The 19,620-nt window shown below is 52.0% G+C and overlaps 2 protein-coding genes across 3 annotated transcripts in view; one reads left to right on the plus strand and one right to left on the minus strand.

The window, feature by feature from the left end:
* PDE8A (phosphodiesterase 8A) overlaps nt 1–19,620 on the minus strand; it is a 412,152-nt gene that overhangs the window by 143,491 nt on the left and 249,041 nt on the right. The window lies entirely within an intron of this gene.
* Nucleotides 10,120–19,620, plus strand: part of AP3B2 (adaptor related protein complex 3 subunit beta 2) — a 30,663-nt gene continuing 21,162 nt past the window's right edge. The window contains exons 1-3 of one of the 2 annotated variants that reach the window (XM_059678440.1): nt 10,120–10,426; nt 18,837–18,912; nt 19,479–19,553. In XM_059678440.1, coding sequence (XP_059534423.1) covers nt 10,314–10,426; nt 18,837–18,912; nt 19,479–19,553 — 264 coding nt within the window. In that variant the 5' untranslated portion in view covers nt 10,120–10,313. Of the gene's footprint in view, nt 10,427–16,376; nt 16,661–18,836; nt 18,913–19,478; nt 19,554–19,620 lie in introns of those variants that run through there. The other variant, XM_059678439.1, reaches the window with a different exon arrangement.

The raw sequence follows: 19,620 nt of genomic DNA on the forward strand, positions 1-19,620 counted from the left end.
CTGGACTCTTACTGCTGGCAGGGGAGGGACTAGTATGTTAGGGGCAGAAATATATATAATATTGGGGACTAGCTATCCTCCTTCCTATATAATAAAAGGCTAATATGCAATTGATGGAACAGGAACCACCAGTGGCTGTGATGCGCACTGACCGCCAGGGGGCAGACGCTCAATGCAGGAGCTGTCCCCTGGTGGTCCCTGTGCTCCCACAGGGGGAGCGCTGCTCAGCCAGAAGCCGGGCTCATGCGCTGGTGAGGCAGTGGCTGGAGCCTCCTGCTTCGGTGACAGCACTAAGGGCGTCTGACTGAGGGCTCCTGGACTGCAGGAGGTGCAGGGCTGAGGGGACACCCCACCCCCACCCCAAGTGCACAAATTTTGTGCACTGGGCCCCCTAGTTAGTTATAAAAAATAAAATAAATATTAATCATGCCCTGTTAACCGTGATGCTTCTGTTCTGATTTAAAAAAGCACAGTCTAACCTGGGTGGGAGTTGTACACAGGCACCTGCCCTCTGCAACCCCCACCCCCCAGCCCGCATGACTTGTAACCTGTCACGTTTATATGGTGCCTACTTTCCCATGTAATCTTTGTTCTTCTCCCTCATGTCAGCAGCTGGCTTACACAGAGAGGCAAGCGGATTTTTGTGGGTGACCTGCTGCTCTCCCATGCTGCCGGCAGTATTGGAATAAACACTCGTATTTGATTCAACCCTGTCTCTGCTTCATTGGCTCTCGTAGTGACAGGCAGCCCGGACCCATTGGTTGTCTGGTTTCACATAGCACTTACGTAGCCGTCCACTCCACTATGGGGCCAGGCAGACCGATTAGAAACATCATAGTCCTTGTTTTAGTTTCCTGAGGCTGTCACAAGCCGGGTGGCCTGAACAACAGATACTTGTTCTCCCACAGGTCTGGAGGCTAGAAATCCAAAAAGAAGGTGTCGGCAGGATCACGCTTCCTCTGCAACCGGGTAAATCCCGTCCTTGCCTCCTGCTAGTTTCGGGTGGCGTCCATCAATCCTTGGCGTTGCTTAGCTTGCAGCCACTTCACTCTGTGCCTCTCCCTCTCTGATTCTCTTCTCCTGGAAGGACACCAGTCCTGTTGGATCGAGGGCCCACTCGACCCCAGTATGACCTGGCTTCACTAAGTACATCTGCCGTGACCCTATTTCCAGACGAAGTCACATTCTGAGGTTCGAGGAGGACATGAATTTTTGGGGTGACGCTGCCCAGCCCCATACAGCTGCCAAGAGCTTAAGAAGTAGGCAAGACAACAGTCAACAATAAATGGTTGTAGTGCAAGTGAATTCAAAGGTCATTCAATTGGATCTAAGAAGTTTTTGTGGACATTTGGGCTATCTCTTTGATAGGTGGGTAGGATTTGGATGTGCTATCAGTTTATGTTCATTATATTACACAAATAAGTGAGATCATGGGATATTTATTCCAGGCAAACCAACATCACAGACGAGAAAGCCCAGGTTGAGTTGTAAAATGAGTTAAATAAGAAAGATCTTATGCTTGATGTAAAATGAGGGGTAGCCCTCGCTGGTTTAGTTCAGGGGATAGAGTGTCAGCCTGCAGACCGAAAGGTCCCAAGTTTGATTCCAGTCAAGGGCACATGCCCGCGTTGCAGGCTCGATCCCCAGTAGGAGGCATGCAGGAGGCAGCCGGTCAATGATTCTCATCATTGATGTTTCTATCTCTCCCTCTCCCTTCCTCTCTGAAATCAATAAAGATATTACTTAAAAAATAAAATGAGGAATAAGTCAGTATTTGGGCAGAGGAGTTGTACTTTGAAGGTTAATTAGCAGTTTAAGCCAAACCTACTTAGTGTTACTCTTCAATCCTATAGTGTCTGCTCATGCTGTCCCTTATCCCTAGGTCGCTGCCATCAAGCCACATAATTTTGACTTGTGAATTTTTCTGTGATGGAAGTTCTGCTGTATATAGCATTGGGGTGGAGGGGAGTGTTGTTCAACTTATTTTATAACATTACCATCCCCTTCCTACTAAAATCTAACAAAAATAGCACAAGAAAAAACTAGACACCAAACATAGATACAAAGCTCTAAAATAAAATACTAACAAATTAATCCTGCATTCCATCTGGAACAAGAAGGCATTGATCCCAGCAATGGTATACCATTAGAAAAATCTGTTGCTGTAAGTCATTGTATTAGCAGTTAAGAGATTTTAAGCTATATGGGCATTTCAACCGATAAAGTGTTTTCTGAAAAAATTCAGTATCTCATTTAAAAGAAAACACTTAGCAAAATGGGAATAGATAAATAACAACTTGATAAAGTGCGGAAATGTAGATACTGAACAAAAGATGTAGAATACTTTTATGGGAAATAGGAAATATTATTGAAAGGTATTAAAAACTCAAGTAAATATAGATTTCTGTTCCAGAGTGGGAAAATCCAGTGTTTTAAAGATAGCACTTTTGTCACCAAATAATAAACATTTTGATATGGTGCCTTTTATTATTTTTTTAAATTTTTAAATATATTTTTTATTGATTTCAGAGAGGAAGAGAGAGCAAGAGGGAGACAGAAGCAACAATGTTGAGAGAGGATCATGGATCAGCTGCCTCCACTCCCCACACTGGAGATCGAGCCTGGAACCCAGGCATGTGCCCTGACCGGGAATTGAACCGTGACTGCCTGGTTCATAGGTTGATGCTCAACCACTGAGCCACACCAGCCGGGCGATATGGTGTCTTTTAAAATACTAATAGCATTTCCAATCAACTCTATTTGGTCAAAGTATTATTATTCTTTTGATATACTTTTGGGTACAATTTATTGGCATTTTATTTAGAATTTATCTTTTTTTTTTTTTTTTTACTCCTTATTGATTAAAGTATTACATATGTCTCCTTTTCCCCCCATTGACCTCTCCCCGGCCATTCCCACCTCCCAGCACATGCCCTCATCCCCCCTAGTGTCTGTGTCCATGGGTTATGCTTATATGCCTGCACACAAGTCCTTTGGTTGATCTCTTACCCCGCCCCCACACACCCCTGCCTTCCCTCTGAGGTTGGACGGTCTGTTTGAAGCTTCTCTGTCTCTGGATATATTTTTGTTCATCAATTTATGTTCATTATATTCCACAAATAAGTGAGATCATGTGATATTTATTTTTCTCCAACTGGCTTATTTCGCTTAGCATAATGCTTTCCATGTCCATCAATGCTGTTGCTAGTGGTAAGAATTCCTTCTTTTTTATAGCAGCGTAGTATTCCATTGTGTAGCTGTACCACAGTTTTTTAATCCACTCATCTGCTGATGGGCATTTTTACTATTTTGTTTCCAAATCTTAGCTATGGTAAATTGTGCTACTATGAACATAGGGGTGCATATATCCTTTCTGATTGGTGTTTCTAATTTCTTGGGATATATTCCTAGAAGTGGGCTTACTGGGTCAAATGGGAGTTCCATTTTTAATTTTTTGAGGAAACTCCATACTGTTTTGCACAGTGGCTGCACCAGATTGCATTCCCACCAGCAGTGCACGAGGGTTCCTTTTTCTCCACATCCTCGCCAGCACTTGTCGTTGGTTGATTTGTTGATGATAGCCATTCTGACATAGAATGTATCTTTTATGAGTGAGATTGATATGTAGGGTTTTTTGGAACTGTGTTAATCAGAGGGGCATATTTGAAATTATACTAGATCCCTTAAATTAGGGAGTTATTTTTTCTATAGTCTGAAAATTTTTTACTTTAGAATTATTTGCCCTATTAAGGCTGAATAGAGAACTCAGTTATATGATGAGAACTATATTATATATACTAGTAGAGAGAGCTACATTGTATGATGTGGTATATGGTGGATGTGGCATTTGAGTGCCCTGGGGAGGCCAGTGAGGGAGAAAGACCCCTTCAGAGAGCAGGCACAAGGGGCAGGGCTGGCACAAGCAAGTATGGGGTGGGGGCTGAACACGAGGAGGAGGGAGGAGAGGGTGGGGGAGGGTACCAGTTACCCATTCCGAACCCTAGCCTCATGGCATCTGGCTGCCACCTGCCCCCAAAGGCTGCCAGGAGCAAAAAGTGCTGCCACCAGACTGGCCTAGCCTGTGATGCTCAGAAGAGGTCCTCAGGGCTTCCTGCTTGGCTCCTTTATCTGCCTGAGGGGCGGACCAGACCCCTTGTTCTCCCTGCTCTGGCCACAGAAGGAGAGCACCTAGCAAGGTGTGGAGCGCCCTGCTGCAAGGTGAGCTGCTGGGGCTGGGGCTGGGCTGCGGGGTGGAATCACTCTGACCAGAGGCTTTGTAAGGGAAGGGAAGGCCACCACAGGGTGTGCTGGGGGCTCATGGGAAGGGCCTGCTCGGCCCCAGCTCTTTTAATTTCTTATTTATTTATTTATTAAATATATTTTATTGATTTCAGAGAGGAAGTGAGAGAAAGCTAGAAACATCAACGATGAGAGAGAATCATTGATCGGCTGCCTCCCGCACGCCCCCTACTGGGGATGGAGCCTGCAACCCGGGCATGTGCCCTTGATCAGAATCGAACCTGGGACCCTTCAGTCTGCAGGCCGACACTCTATCCACTGAGCCAAACCAGCTAGGGCTGCCCCAGCCCTTTTTCTAACTGAAGGTGGCCAGCAGGGAGCACTGACCCCAAAACCTTGCCTCTCACAGAGGAACTTTTGTCCAGGATGAGCCTGAAATGGGACGGGAGGGGCTGGAAATTCGGGTCAGTGCACAGCCACAGAGCCCCACCAGGCCTGTGCTCAGTGACAGGACCCCACTGGGTTGAGGTCCTGCAGAGGCCTCTAGGGGAAGGAGAGGGTCCTGGGTCCCAGAGACTGCCTGCCACCCCCACACCCAGTCTCAGGGCCACCCCAACCACTCTGTTCTGAAGGTGTCAGGGCGAGGAGAAGAACTCAGGCCTCTGGGAGGGGCCCTGATAGGCTGGGCAGCATTCTCAGGCTGGTGCCAGGGCTGGGGCTGTCCGTCCCTGGGTTCTTGCTCACAGCTCCCGGCCTCGCTCCTGTCACTGGAAGCCAAGGGGATAGGTTCCCCAGGGCGGGACGGGCACAGGGCCAGTCCCTCCCAGTGATGGGGTCTGGGGAAGGGCAGCGCTCATTGGCTGGCAACAGGAAGAGGCAGTACTGTGCAGCGGTTAGGGTCACGGGCACTGGAGCCAGGCTGCCTGGACCCGAATCCTGGTTCCTCCACTGACTAGTCTGTAACCTTGGCCACCCCTCCTAGCCTCAGTTTCCCCATGCGGAAAACAGGAATGACAACAACAGTATCTTTTGTGACGTTGTTGTTAGGGTCAAATGGGTTGTAGTGCAGTGTCTGGCAATCAATGTCATCATGATGGATGGAGCAACACCTCGGACCTAGATCCACTATCTGAATGGGCATCTTCTCACCCAGACCCTGGCTGAGTCCAGGGGCCCGGCTGCTGCTGGCCGGAGTACCTCCTCCCCTCATTCCTCTCCCCCTCTCCCCTCCCCCCTCCATCCCCCTGGGAACTTGCAGGGGGAGAGCCAGGGCCTTTCCAGCTGGGTGATTCCCTGAGACTCTGGGTCAGAGGGAGGCAGCCGGCCTCTGAGGGCTCATTGTTCTCCTCTGAGCTGAAAAGATGTCTTCTGTCCCCCCCCTTCCTCCTCTGATGCCCAACTCAGGGGCAAATCTAAGATAAACAAACCCTGCCTATTTCCCGTTGTCCAGCTCACAAAGAGCTCTCAGTGGTGCCCAGCCTTTTAGGCTTATCATTCCTAGTTCACAGATGAGGAAGTTGAGGCCCAGAGGAACAAGATGTCCTATATAAAAAAAGTGGTATACCCCTAGCTGGTTTGGCTCAGTGGATAGAGCATCAGCCTGTGGGCCTGTGGACTGAATGGTCCTGGGTTCGATTCCAGTCAAGGGCACATGCCCAGGTTGCAGGCTCGATCCCTAGTGTGGGGCGTGCAGAAGGCAGCCGATCAATGACTCTCATCATTCATGTTTCTCTCTCTCTCCCTCTCCCTTCCTCTCTGAAATCAATAAAAATCTATATTTTTTAAAGAGTGGCTTAGCCAGGACTAGGTCTGCCAGTCCTGTGCCCGATATTACAGCACAGACTCATGGGTGTATCACACGCACAGCCACGCAGAAGTCCCGGCCTGAGGGGAGAGGGAGGAGGGGTGGCGGCCTGGACTCACTCCTGCGCAGCCAGATGTGACAGCTGCTGTTTTTTCCTCCTTAGATGAGCTTCTCCTCCCGGGTAACTGGACCAGAAGCCCTCAGCCTGTCTTCTCCCCAGGTAGGGTGCCCGCTGCCCCCACAGGTGCCAGGACAGCGCACCCTCTCCCACAGCTCTGACTGCTGCTTCACCCAGTGGGCAGGGGGCGGACAGGGAAGCAGGAACCAAGGCGGAGTGCAGAGGAGCATGGCCGCAGGACTGTGCACACTGGGTCCTCCCTGTGGTCTCCTGAGGTTAAGGGAGATGGACACGAGGGAACCTGAGCCCCGGGTGAGCTACCGTCCAGGTTTTCCTGGGTTCCTGGATGTGGGACTTTCTACTTTAAAACCTGGGAAGTCCCAAGGCCAACTGGGAGGAGTTGGTCACCTGATCTTCCAACAGCTCCGTGTGGGAAAATGAGACTCACCTGGCTCTAAGTGGAGGACACTGTGGACTGGGGCCAGAGGGAACTTCCGAGGGGCTCAGGGATGGGAGGAACATAGCGGCTGGCACTCTGCAGTGCGGGCTTGGGCAGCCCTGCTCCTCATTTCTATGTGGGTCCTTCCCACCCACATCAAATCAGCTGGAGTCAACCCACTCCCGTCCAACAAAGATACCCAGAGACCCAGGGGTGGCAGGTCACTTCCGTCTCTCAGCTGCTCTGCCAGAGCGCGTGCCCAACAGGCCCTTCCTTCACCCTCGCCCAGGCCCAGGGAGTGAGGCCCTCCTCCCAAGTCCCAGAGCCCTCAGTGAAGATAGGAGAAATGCAAACTAAATGCATTCTCACTTCCTTGTAGAGGAAGAGAAGGTAAGAGGTGACCGATGTTTAGTACAAAGGGCATAAGACACATACCGTGTACTTTCTGGCAACCTCTGAGCCTGTTTCCTTATCCTGAAAATGGGCTACTGTACCCATCAAACGGATTATATATATTAAGGATCAAATGAGCAAGTGCTCACTAGACGTTTGCTGTTGAGGTGGGTAGAGGGGTCCTGGGGGCAGATCTCTCTGTGGTTTCTGTTCCTTCGGGACATCTGTCACCCCAGGTACCAGCTGACACTGTCCACGGTGCCTCCTCCAGGGAGTAGCAAGATGGGAGAAGGTTGGGGAGGGGGTCCGCGAGCAGGGGAGAGGAAGATAACGGAGTAGCTGGAACTGGAGATGAGACGATGACTTGGCTGAAGAGGAGGTCCCGGTTGCTGGAAACGGAGGGGTTCTCAGGGGTGGCTGGGGGCAGGACTGACCCGTGATCTCCAGGCCTCGGGGTTCCTCGGCACAGGGAGGCAGGTGTGGGGTAGTGAGGACGTCCACCCTGGGCCTGTCCCCCAGCCAGGTCTCCCTGAACCCTGGGCAGACCATCTAACCAGATGCCTGGTGGGAGGAGGTGGCCCCCTGGTGCAAACTCCTGGTCCCTTTCTCCTCACAGGCCGTGACTTAAATTCTTCCTCTCGGAGGCTTTCCTGGGTCAGCCCTTGGAGACCGTGGAATTGGAGGGCAGGGAGCCCGAGCCTGGAGACCTCTTCCTGTTCAGGCTGATGGCCCCCACGGGACGCTGGTGCGGGCCCACGTGGGTGTGTACTGCGGCCACGGAGAGATCATCCACTTGGAGGGTAAGAGTTTCCGGCTGAGGCAGAGGCCTGGTCTACAAAGAAGACCGCCCACCCGAGTCCCGCTCCACCAGTGGGCGGGCCACAGGGGAAGGGAGACCGTGGTCCGAGCTGGGGCCGCAGGTTTCTCAAAATAGGCGCTTAGGCACCCACCTCCGGGTCCTGGAAGTGGGGGTGCACGATCTCGGGGGTGCACGATCACATGATCTAAGCCTGGCCGTGATCCGTATCCATCTGGCCATTCCCGCTGGCAAAACTCCCGGTGGGCGCGGGCCGCACTCGCTCCTGGGCTCCTGCGAAGGCATTGAGTCCAAGCAGGGGCAGCGCCCGCCGTGGCGTGTGCAGCGCAGGCGCAGTGGCGTGGACGCGGACCCGTCTCCCAGCCACCCTACGCGCAGCAACTGCGTGCACTTTGTGCTGTACTTGCTCTACCTGGAGCCCAGCCCGGACACCCTGCAAAGGGATCCAAGTCCCATTAGCTTGGTGAGCCACCCCGTCAGGACCTCACCCGCCTCCAGAGCCTGTTAACAACGGCAGCTCACCTCGGTGTTCCTGCAAAGCTCACACCCTTGCACCCGCCCAGCCCACTCGCCTCAAGGCCAGCTTTACTCTGGCGGAATCAAATCCCCCAGAAGCAAACTAGGCCTGCCCACAGCTCAGAGATCCCGGCCAGAGCTCTACTGCAGCCTCCCAGCCTCTCACTCCAGGCTCTGCCCTGGTCCTGGTCAAACCCACTGCGACTGGGGGACCTCCCTGTGGAGCCCTGCTCCCCCTGTCTGGGCCCCGCCCACTTCCACCAGGCTCACCGATTCTGGTCTTGGAGACACAGGCATCCTAGTCTGTAGGCCAGTGGGTCCCAACATGGGGCACACGCCCCACAGGGAGGCAATTGAATTTTTAAGGGGGCAATTCGAGAATGAGTTATTAACAGTGAATTTTTTGCATTTCTTATGGTTCTAGGGGCCTTATATACAGTATATAAATATATATTATGACATATTTATGCATTTCAGTTCTCTATTATATGTTTTGAAACTGTATTTGCTATTTTTTCATATCACTTCATATTCTTTTTTTTTTTTTTTTTTTAACAATTTCTAGTGATTTCTTTCTCAGCCCTTCAACTGTCCTTTTGTTCTTTTATTTTTCTCTCTCATGGATGCCATGTTCTTGGGAAGCTTGTTCAGACCAAGTTCATGGCCTTTTAGGCTTCCTCCATGTGAATGGGAGCTCATTTTTTGAATAATAAGAATTCTATGTGTGTGTGTGGGGGGGGGCATCAGGATGTTAGAGATGCTTAGATGGGGCACGGCCAAAGGAAGGTTGGGAACCACTGCTGTAGATTGAGACTCAGCCCCACAAACTCTTCTCACCTCCTCCCCGAAGCCCAGCCAAGAGACCCCAGCTACCCCCCTAGCCAACCCGGTGCCTCAAACTCAGGGCCAGCCAGATCCCATCCCTTTCCCTAGACCCAGGTCGTCTCTCCTTGGGGTGCCTGGACCCTTGGGAGCTGAGCTGGAGGCTTCATATGATTGCACCAGACCCTCTCCCAGCCTCTTCTCTTTTCCTTCCCTCCGCAGTGTCAGTGGACATGGAGTTGCCCCTGGACTAGGCTGACCTCAGGCCCTCCAGAATGCCATGGAGGCTTCAAGAAATGGTCATTAGCCCTGACCAGTTTGGCTCAGTGGATAGAGCGTCGGCCTGTGGACTGAAGAGTCCTAGGTTCGATTCCAGTCAAGGGCATGTACCTTGGTTTCGGGCACATCCCCAGTGGGGGGTGTGCAGGAGACAGCTGATCCATGTTTCTCTCTCATGGATGTTTCTAACTCTATCCCTCTCCCTTCCTCTCTGTAAAAACCCAATAAAATATATTTTTTTAAAAAGAAAAGAAATGGTCATTAAACTATTTTCCAAAGGCGGAATCTGGGTTCACCGCCCCTCTGTTTTGTCTTCGTCTCTTTCCCTGGCGTCTTTAGTCTCTGTGGTCAGTCTCTGGTGCAGTGGTCTAAACCCCCCCTGCCTTCAGGCACAGCCTTCTCTTTAGCCCCCCTCTTTCCTTCCGCTGAGTAGGTGACCATCCATCCGCGCTGGCGTCTGGGATCAGCACAGCCCCTAGAGGCGGGTCCCCCGGGGCCAGGTGGGGGAGGGCAGGCGAAGGCGGCCTGCACCCCCAGAACGTAGTCGCATCCTCAATTCAGCAGCCTGCACCCCCTGGCAACCTGGAGAGGCATCCCCTCGGGGCACGCACCATCCTCTGGGGAGGGAGGGATTTGCAAAGCGGCGGGGCGGGGCAGACCCTCCGTGGACACGCCTCCCGCGACCGGGCACCGGTGCCTTTAAGAACCTCCGCCAGGGCCCTGATTGATAAATCGCTCACTCCCTGCGCCTCCGTGGCTGGGCCTCTGCAGCGTACAGCGCCCCGCGCCTCGGCACCCTGCCGGGCACAGCACCCCGCGCCTCGGCCACAGACCTCGCCTGCCCGCTGCGCCCCCTTCCTCTGCGGCCGCGCACCCCAGCCACCCCATGTCGGTGGCCCCCGCCTACAGTGAGGACAAGGGTGGCTCCGCGGGCCCAGGGGAGCCCGAGTACGGCCACGACCCGGCCAGCGGCGGCATCTTCTCCTCCGATTACAAGCGGTGAGGGAGCCGAGCGGAGGGTGGGCAGGGGCTGGGGCCTCCCTGGTCCGCGCCTGCGCCGGCACCATGGACAGCGGCCGCGCACCAGGCCCCACCCTGGCCACGCGACTGAACCCGCAGCCCCAGTCTGCTGCGCCCCAGGCCCCACACCAGCTCCCCACCCAGGGGCGGACCTGGGGCCCGCGACGACGGGGTTGGAGGCCGTGGGGGATGGGCCAGCCCCCTCTGTCCCTGCACCGACCTCCCGCCCCAGGGTTTCTCTGCGTGTGTGGATTACAGGTTCCCTACCTTTTCCCCACAAGGCAGGCTGATTCCAAAAGAACTCGGGAGGGGTCAGAGGTGGCGAGGAAAGGCGACGGGGTATAGACTGGGAGCCTCCAGGCCTGGCTCCTCCTACAAATCCATTTTCCCTCGTTCTCAGCCCCAGGTTCTCCTCATCTCTCACCTGGTGCACCGCTCCTGTAGTTCAGCCCCACCTTCCCTTCCCTCTGCCCTTCCCCACATTATTCCTTCATTTATTCGTAAATTCTGTAGCAAGCATATATAAGGGCCCACTGTGTGGAGTCTCATCCTAGTCACTGTGAATGTGGCCATGAACGGGAGCCGATCCTTGTCCTCGAGTTGCTCTAGAAGGCGGCACAGAGGATTTTCAGTGTAGAGCGGGCAGTGGGAGGGCGGAAGGAGCTGGTCCCTGGCCTGGAGGGTGGAGATGGAGGGATGCTACAGGCAGAGCTTAGAGAAAGGTGGGCAGGTGAAGGAGAGTCAGATCACAGACTTTGTGGGTGCAGGTACAGTGGGGCCGGAATCCCCATACAAACCACCATGCAAACCATTGTAGTGACCAGAAATGAGGGTGGGGAGATGCCAGGTTTTTGGTTTTTTTCGGGGGTGGGGTGGGTGGGTGCTCTACTGATATCAGATTTGCATTTTAGAAGGACCCCAGGCTGGACTGTGGAGAAGAGATTGGAGTGTGTGCTGGATTGATCCAGAGATAAGTGTGTGTGTCTTGGGGGTTGTGTGTGTGTGTGGGGGGGGGGGGTGTTGAAGTAGGGAGGAGGATATGTGATGGCCTGGTATAGGGGAGGGACAGAGGATTTGAGGGCTCTTGAGGAGGCAGAAGCCAGGACCTGATGACTAAGTTGGAAAGAGGTGAGAGGAAGGGGCTGAGAGAAGATAAGGATGATACTCAGGTTACTAGTGACTGCAGCCAGATGAATGGTGGTGCTAATCCGTGTGGCTGGAAATAAAGATGTTACAAGCAGTGTTGAGCCCAGCTTTGGACATGCTGACGTTATAAACTCAAGTCATTCGAGTCGAGTTGGTAGCTGGATATTAGGATTTGCATTCCAGTAGGTGTGTGTGTGTGTGTGTGTGTGGTGCTAAGGCCACAGAAGGAAGTGAAGATTAACTCGGGGAGGGTATATGGGTTCAACTAGAGCACCGATATGGGGGGTGACCAGAGAGCAGGGGAGACGTGTTTCAAGATAACAGAAAGTAAACCAAAAAGCAGGAGGGCCCAGCCGGCGTGGCTCAGTGGTTGAGTGTCAACCTATGAACCAGGAGGTCAGGGTTGGATTCCCTGTCATGGCACATGCCCAGGTTGCAGGCTCGATCCCCAGTGTGCAGGAAGCAGCTGATCAGTGATTCTCTCTCATCATAGATGTCTCTCTCTCTCTCCCCCTCTCCTTTCCTCTCTGAAGTCAATGAAAAGATATTTTTTTAAAAAAAGGTAGGAGGAAAATAAAACATGGATTCAAGAAGAAGGAAGTGACCAGTATGGTTAGTGCCCATTGAGGTCAAGTCAGACAAGGAAAGACATTTGTGACCTTTGGTTTGACAAAGAGCAGGTCAACCCCTCCTTGCTTCATTCCCCACCTCCTGCCCTGGGAGACCAGTTCTGGCAAAGTCAGAGGAGGAGCTAGATCATTCCTCCCCCCGCCTCCCCCAACATCCTATTATGAACATTTTAAACATACAGATGAGTTGAGTGAGTAATGCAATAATGTGTACACCCTTCACCTCGATTCAACCATTGTTGACACTGGGCCACAGTCGCTTTGTCCAGCCACCTAGTCATACTTGTTTTTAGCTGAATCACGTAAGCTGCAGACATCATGACCCCTCAGTCCTAAATTCTCATCAGCATCTAAAGCCAGATGAAAGTGATAGATAAGTGAATAGCAGCTGAATGAATAAAACACGGTGAATGGGAACTTCACTTTCAAGAAGTTTGAGTGGTGCGGCCGGCGTGGCTCAGTGGTTGAGCATCGAACTGTGAACCAGGCAGTCACCGTTTGATTCCTGGTCAGGCACATGCCTGGGTTGTGGGCTCGATCCCCAGTAGGGGGTATGCAGGAGGGAGACAGCCGATCAGTGATTCTTTCTCATCATTGATGTTTCTATCTCTCCTTCTCCCTTCCTCTCTGAAATCAATAAAAATGTGTTTTTTTAAAAAAAAATAAAAAGAAGTTTGAGTGGAAAGGGGAAGGAGGGAAAGAGATGCTGGAGGAGAACACAAGTTCAGGGAGGTTTGTCATTTTTTTAAATGTATTTTTTATTGTTGATAAAATTACAGGTGTCCCCCGTCCCGCCCCCCCCCCTTTTCTCCCTCCTCCCAGCCTCAACCCACCCCTCCAGGTCTTCCCTACCCTATTACCCCTGCCCATGGGCTATGTATATAAGTATATAAGTTCTTTGGTTTATCTCTTCTCGTCCCCCAACCCCACATCGAGGCATATCAGTCTGTTCCATCCCTCCCTGCTTCAGCTCTTACAGGTGTACCGGTTAATAATGCGGATTTTAGCCCTAACCGGTTTGGCTCAGTGGATAGAGCGTCGGCCTGCGGACTGAAGGGTCCCGGGTTCGATTCCAGTCAAGGGCACGTCCCCGGTGGGGGGTGTGCAAGAGGCAGCTGATTGATGTTTCTAACTCTCTATCCATCTCCCTTCCTCTCTGTAAAAAATCAATAAAATGTATTTTAAAAAAATAATGCGGATTTTGTAATCCAAGAAAACACGATAATTTCAAGAGAAACATCAAAAGTGCTTTATTCGAAGTAATGTCCATCGCTAGCTACACATTTCCCCCATCTTTCAGGTATTTTGTGGATACCGTCCCAATAGAACTTTTCTTATTTTGAGGCAAACCATTCAGAGACCAAATTTTCCACTTCTTCGTACGTTTTGAAGTGCTGCTCAGAAAGTGCGTGTGCCATCGATCGGAACAAGTGGTTCATCTGAAGGAGCAAGGTCTGGTGAATATAGTGGGTGGGTTAATACTTCCCAGGCAAGTTCTTTTAACGTGTCTTTAACTGGTGTTGAAGTGTGTGATGGTGCGTTATCATGAAGCAAAATTACTCTGCCCTGTCTTCTGGCACATTCTGGTCATTTCACGATCAAAGCGTGGTTCAAATTGATTAGTTTTTTTTCCAAATTGATTATTTGTTGCCGGTAGCGATCAGTATTAATGGTTTCACCTGGTTTTAGAAGCTCATAATACACCACACCTCCCTGATCCCAACAAACGCAGAGCATTGTCTTCTTTCCGAAGCGAGTTGGCCTTGCAGTTGATGGTTGATCTGGATCAACCCATGATTTTGTGTGTTTGGGATTCTCAAAATAAATCCACTTGTCATCGCCAGTCATAGTTCGATGCAAAAAAGACTTTCTTTCGTGCCACTGAAGCAACATTTTACTGATGACTTTTCGGTTTTCCATTTGTCTTACGTTCAGTTGATGTGGCACCCATTTTCCTTCCTTTGAATCTTTCCCATTGCTTGTAAATGATTGGAAATTGTTTGCTGAGCAACGTTTCATCTTTCTGCAAGTTGTTTTTGAGTTTGACATGCATCTTCATCCAATAATGCTTGTCATTGTTGGTCTTCAAACTTTTTCGGTTGACCTGGACGTTCTTTGTCTTTCACATAGAAATCATCACTTTTAAAGCGTTTAAACCAGCATTCACAAGTATCTTGAGATGGAGCATGTTCACCATAAGCTTCCCAAAGTATACGATCACTTTCAGCAGCACTGTTCTTCAAAATAAAGTAATGAATTAAAACTTCCCGCAAATGCTCTTATTTATTTATTTTTTTTGGCATGAAATTCGACATTTTTAAGCGTAAAAATATTCATGATGTTAACACCTTCAGAAAATTTGACATATGAAGTTTTGAAGCTTGCTGTCAATTTTGTTGTATTGACATACATATCAAACCGCATATATATCAACATATGTGTAACTCCATCTATTGAAAAAAAATCCGCATTGTTAACTGGTACACCTGTAAGAGCTGAAGAGCTGTTGGTCAGTTCATTTTGTTCATTAGATTCCACAAATAAGTGAGATCATGTGATATTTGTCTTTCTCAGTTTGGCTTATTTCACTTAGCATAATGTTTTCTAGGTCTATCCATGCTGTCCTAAAGGGAAGAGATCTCTCTTTTTTACAGCTGCATAGTATTCCACAGTGTAAATGTCCCACAGCTTTTTTATCCACTCATCTACTGATGGGCACTGGGGCTGTTTCCAAATCTTAGCTATTATAAATAACGCTGCTATGAACATAGGGGTGCATATATTCTTTCTGATTGGTGTTTTGGGGTTTTTAGGATATATTCCCAGAAGTGGGATTGCTGGGTCAAACGCAAGTTCCATTTTTGTAAAAAAATATATATATTTTATTGATTTTGTACAGAGAGGAAGGAAGAGGGATAGAGAGTTAGAAACATTAATGAGAGAGAAACATCGATCAGCTGCCTCCTGCACACCTCCTACTGGGGATGTGCCCTCAATCAAGGTACATGCCCTTGACCGGAATCGAACTTGGGAGGGACCTTTCGGTCCGCAGGCCGACGCTCTATCCACTGAGCCAAACCAGTTAGGGCGCAAGTTCCATTTTTAATTTTTGAGGAAACTCTATACTGTTTTCCATAGTCTGCTTTATTGTTGTTTATTTATTAGGATGGGAGCGCCTAGAGCAAGTTTAACTGTAGTTGGGAAAGGGCCAGTAGAGTGGGAGCGGCTGAAGGGAATGGAAGGAGGCACAAATCCTTGGGGGGGGGGGCGCATGTTTCTAGAGCTGAGTGGGAGGAATGGCGTGGCTTCAAGGCGGACCAGCTCTGCTTGGGTGGGAGGGGGGCTGGAGGAGAGGGGAGCATAGATGTTGGGAGCTCTGAGGGATTTTATCGGAGGCAAAGGTGAGGGTGGGAACTTGAGGAGGGTTGAGGCAATTTGAAATACAGTGAATAAAGCCAACCACCCCTGGCAGGGTAGAGACAGTGAGGACCAGAGGGCAAGGGTATGATATGAATGAGCAGGTGGAGGGATGACCTGGGAGGCCTCGGCCAGGTAGGGCGGGAGGTGAGATAAGAAGAGGCAAGAAGCCCGAGCCGGTTTGGCTCAGTCCATAGAGCCTTGGCCTGCGGACTGAAAGGTCCCGGGTTTGATTCCGGTCAAGGGCATGTACCCCGGTTGCAGGCTTGATCCCCGGCCCTGGTCGGGGCACATGCGGGAGGCAACCAACCGATGTGTCTCTCTCACATTGATGTTTCTCTCTATTTCTTCCCCTCCTTTTCGCTCTCTCTAAGAATCAATGGAAAAATATCCTCGAGTGAGGATTAACCAAAACAAAGAGGCAAAAAGGTTAGGTCAGAGTAAGAAGGGTGTGCAAGGTTTCTGATGAGCAGTTCTGGGGAGGCAGAGGTCCCGCTGGGGCGTGAGTGGAGGTGAGGAGGGCACCCCTCAACCTCCCTCTGAACCAGCTCCCCGACCTCTGGCCTCCTCCTGCTCAGAGATTGAGGTTGGCTCGGTGCCCAGTCTCCTCCCCTCCTCGGTCCTTGTCCCTGAGCTGCGAAGAGGAAACCAGAGCCTGTCTCCCTGCCAGTGTCCGGTTTCTGAGTTTCGGGGGCGGGCCGTCTGGTGACAGTGACAGGCGTCCCCAGCTCCCTGGCCAGCTCAGTCCCATCCCAGAGCAGGACCCGGCCCCGATGCAGCGATTCCTGCAGCTCCCAGCGGCCGTGGCCAGGACGGGGGCCCGAGGGGCCAGCGGGGCGGACCAGGAGGCTGCCAGCCCCGTGCTGACCCCCGAGGGCGGGCCCCCAGCCTGGTACCAGGCCCTGCAGCCCGAGGAGCTTCGGTGGCTACAGGCCCCCGAGGAAGACACAGCCCCAGAAGCGCCCCCGGAAGGACCGTGCCCAGAGCCCGGCCAAGGCCAGAGTCAGAGCCAGCCACTCCGGTACAGAAGAACCCCAGGGGCCACACCTAGGAGCCCGGGAAGGCGAGGGATGGGCCGCTGCCACTCAGGCCAGACTCCGCTAGTCCCACCTGCTTGGGGGAGGAGGACTGGGCTGGCATTTAGGGTCCCGGTGGGGACTGAGTATGAGGCGGTGACGAGGAGCCTAACTCCCCAGAACTCTGAGGGGAGGAGGAGAGTAAAATGATGGAGGCTGAGGTCCCACACTGACCTTTTCCCTCCCCCAGGCCCTGGTTGGAATGGGCTGTAGGTGGGGTTCAGGGACGGGATCAGGCTCGGATAGAGTGTGGCCAGCCTTTCCCAGCTTGTGAATTCGAATGTGTGGGTGAGGGGGGACCGTGACTGGCCTCAGATGCTTGTTTCACCCCAGAGAGTCCCTCAGGCCCGACAAGGGGTCAGGTCAGTGAGTGGCGTAAGGGGATCTGACCTCAGGGAGTAAGGTTTCAGGGCCTCGGTGCTGCTGTGCTTCTCCGGTCCCCGCCCTCTGGGGAACATTCCCTGGTGAGAGCGAGGACAGGGGCCCCGGGCGGTCTGTCTGTGTTAGTGGCATCCGACAGCCCTGCCTGCTCTCCTGCCTATACCCAGTGGTTCCTTTCTCCCCCTTCAGTTCTCCGTGGTCCAGGGTCTGGGACCTTCAGGGGCCTGGAGTGTGTGCAGCAAGCTGGGTGGGGGGGATCGGTGGGGGTGCCCCAGCACAGGCCTGGGGGGTGTGCCTCTGACAAGTGCCTGTGGCATCTGTGGGTGCGGAGAGGACACCTGGGTGTGAGGAGCTCTGCTCCAGAGAACACCCAGAGTTTAAAGAGACCTCCAACCTCCCTGCTCCCAGGGAAGGCCCCTGCCTCAGGGTGACGGGCGAGGACTCCGGCCTGACTCCTGACTCCTCGGGAGGGCCCAGGATCCCGGAGGCTGATGTAGCTGAACTTAGAAGCCTAAATGTATCATCAAGAATCTCAAATAGGCCCTAGCCGGTTTGGCTCAGTGGCTAGAGCGTCGGCCTACGGACCGGAGTCCCAGGTTTCAGCCTCTAGACTCACAGGGCAGCCTAGCAACAAAGCATTTGTTGAGTGGAGAATGAATGAATGAATGAATGAATGAATGAATGAATTGAATGAATAAGTTCTTGTTGCTTCTTTTTGAAGTTAAGAATGTTAATAAAGCCCTAGAGCAGTGGTTCTCAACCTTCCTGATGCCGCGACCCTTTCATACAGTTCCTCATGTTGTGGTGACCCCCAACCATAACATTATTTTCGTTGCTACTTCATAACTGTCATTTTGCTACTGTTATGAATCGTCATGTAAATGTCTGATATGCAGGATGTATTTTCATTGTTATAAATTGAACATCATGAAAGCATAGTGATTAGTCACAAAAACAATATGTAATTAGATATGTGTTTTCCGATGGTCTTAGGCGACCCCTGTGAAAGGGTCATTCGACCCCCAAAGGGGTCGCGACCCACAGGTTGAGAACCGCTGACCTAGAGGGTTTGGCTCAGTGGATAGAGCGTCAGCCTGCTGACTGAAGGGTCCCAAGTTCGATTCTGGTCAAGGGCATGTACCTCGGTTGCAGTCTCCTCCCCGACCAGGGCCATCTTATTATAAGAACACTGGTCCCACCCTACTCCAGTCTGACCCCATCCTCACTACTACTTACAACGGCAAATAAAATCACCTTCTGGGGCCCAGGAATTAGGACTTCAACATGTCTATTTTTGTTGTTGTTGTTAATCCTCTCCCGAGGATATTTTTCCATTGGTTTTTAGGGAGAGTGGAAGAGAGAGGGAAAGACAGAGAGAAATATCCATGTGAGAGAAACACATGATTGGTTGCCTCCTGCATGAGCCAGACCAGGGCCCAGGCCAGGGAGGAGCCTGCAACTGAGGTTCATGCCCCTGACAGAATCGAACCCGGGACCCTTCGGCCCGCAGGTTGACATTCTATCCACTGAGCCAAACCGGCTAGGGCTCAACACCTCTTTTTTGAGGGGGACACAGTTGAACCCATATCCCTGTCTGACCCACTTGTTTTTCCCTTCCCCTCTGATGGGGTCCTGCCCGAGCCAGCCCCACCCATGTCCCTTCTTTCCGCCTGGATCCTCCGGATTGATAGCCCCACCCCCACCCTGTGCCCTCAGCTGACCCCCTGTGCCTCCCACCAGGCACGATGACCTGAAGGAGATGCTGGACAGCAACAAGGATTCCCTCAAGCTGGAGGCCATGAAGAGGATTGTGGCGGTAAGGGTGGCGGGGAAGGGGGAGGAAGGGGGCTGGAGAAACCTTGCACACCCTTCTTACTCTGACCCAACTTTTTGCCTCTTTGTTTTGGTTAATCCTCACTCAAGGATATTTTTCCATTGATTCTTAGAGAGAGCGGAAAGGAGGGGAAGAGATAGAGAGAAACATCAATGTGAGAGAGACACATCGGTTGGTTGCCTCCCGCATGCGCCCCGACCAGGGCCGGGGATCAAGCCTGCAACCGGGGTACATGCCCTTGACCAGAATCAAACCCGGGACCTTTCAGTCCGCAGGCCAAGGCTCTATGGACTGAGCCAAACTGGCTAGGGCTTCTTGCCTCTTCTTATCTCACCTCCCGCCCTACCTGGCCGAGGCCTCCCAGGTCATCTCTCCACCTGCTCATTCATATCATACCCTTGCCCTCTGGTCCTCACTGTCTGCCTTCCTTGGGGAAGGGACCTGGGGTCAAAGAGCATGTCCCCCTTGTGGACCACCCCCTATTAAATGCTGGCCCCCTCCCTCCTCCTTCTTCTCCTCCTCCTGCTGACCTTGACCTCACCACCCAGATGATCGCCCGGGGAAAGAATGCCTCGGACCTGTTTCCCGCTGTGGTGAAGAACGTAGCCTGTAAGAACATAGAGGTGAGCGCTCCCCAGCGAGGGGTGTCCTGCTGGTCAGGGGTGAGGAAGGGGGCCCTCCAGCCCCCGG

This window comes from Myotis daubentonii, chromosome 21 (genome assembly GCF_963259705.1).
Source record: "Myotis daubentonii chromosome 21, mMyoDau2.1, whole genome shotgun sequence".
NCBI lineage: Eukaryota > Metazoa > Chordata > Mammalia > Chiroptera > Vespertilionidae > Myotis > Myotis daubentonii.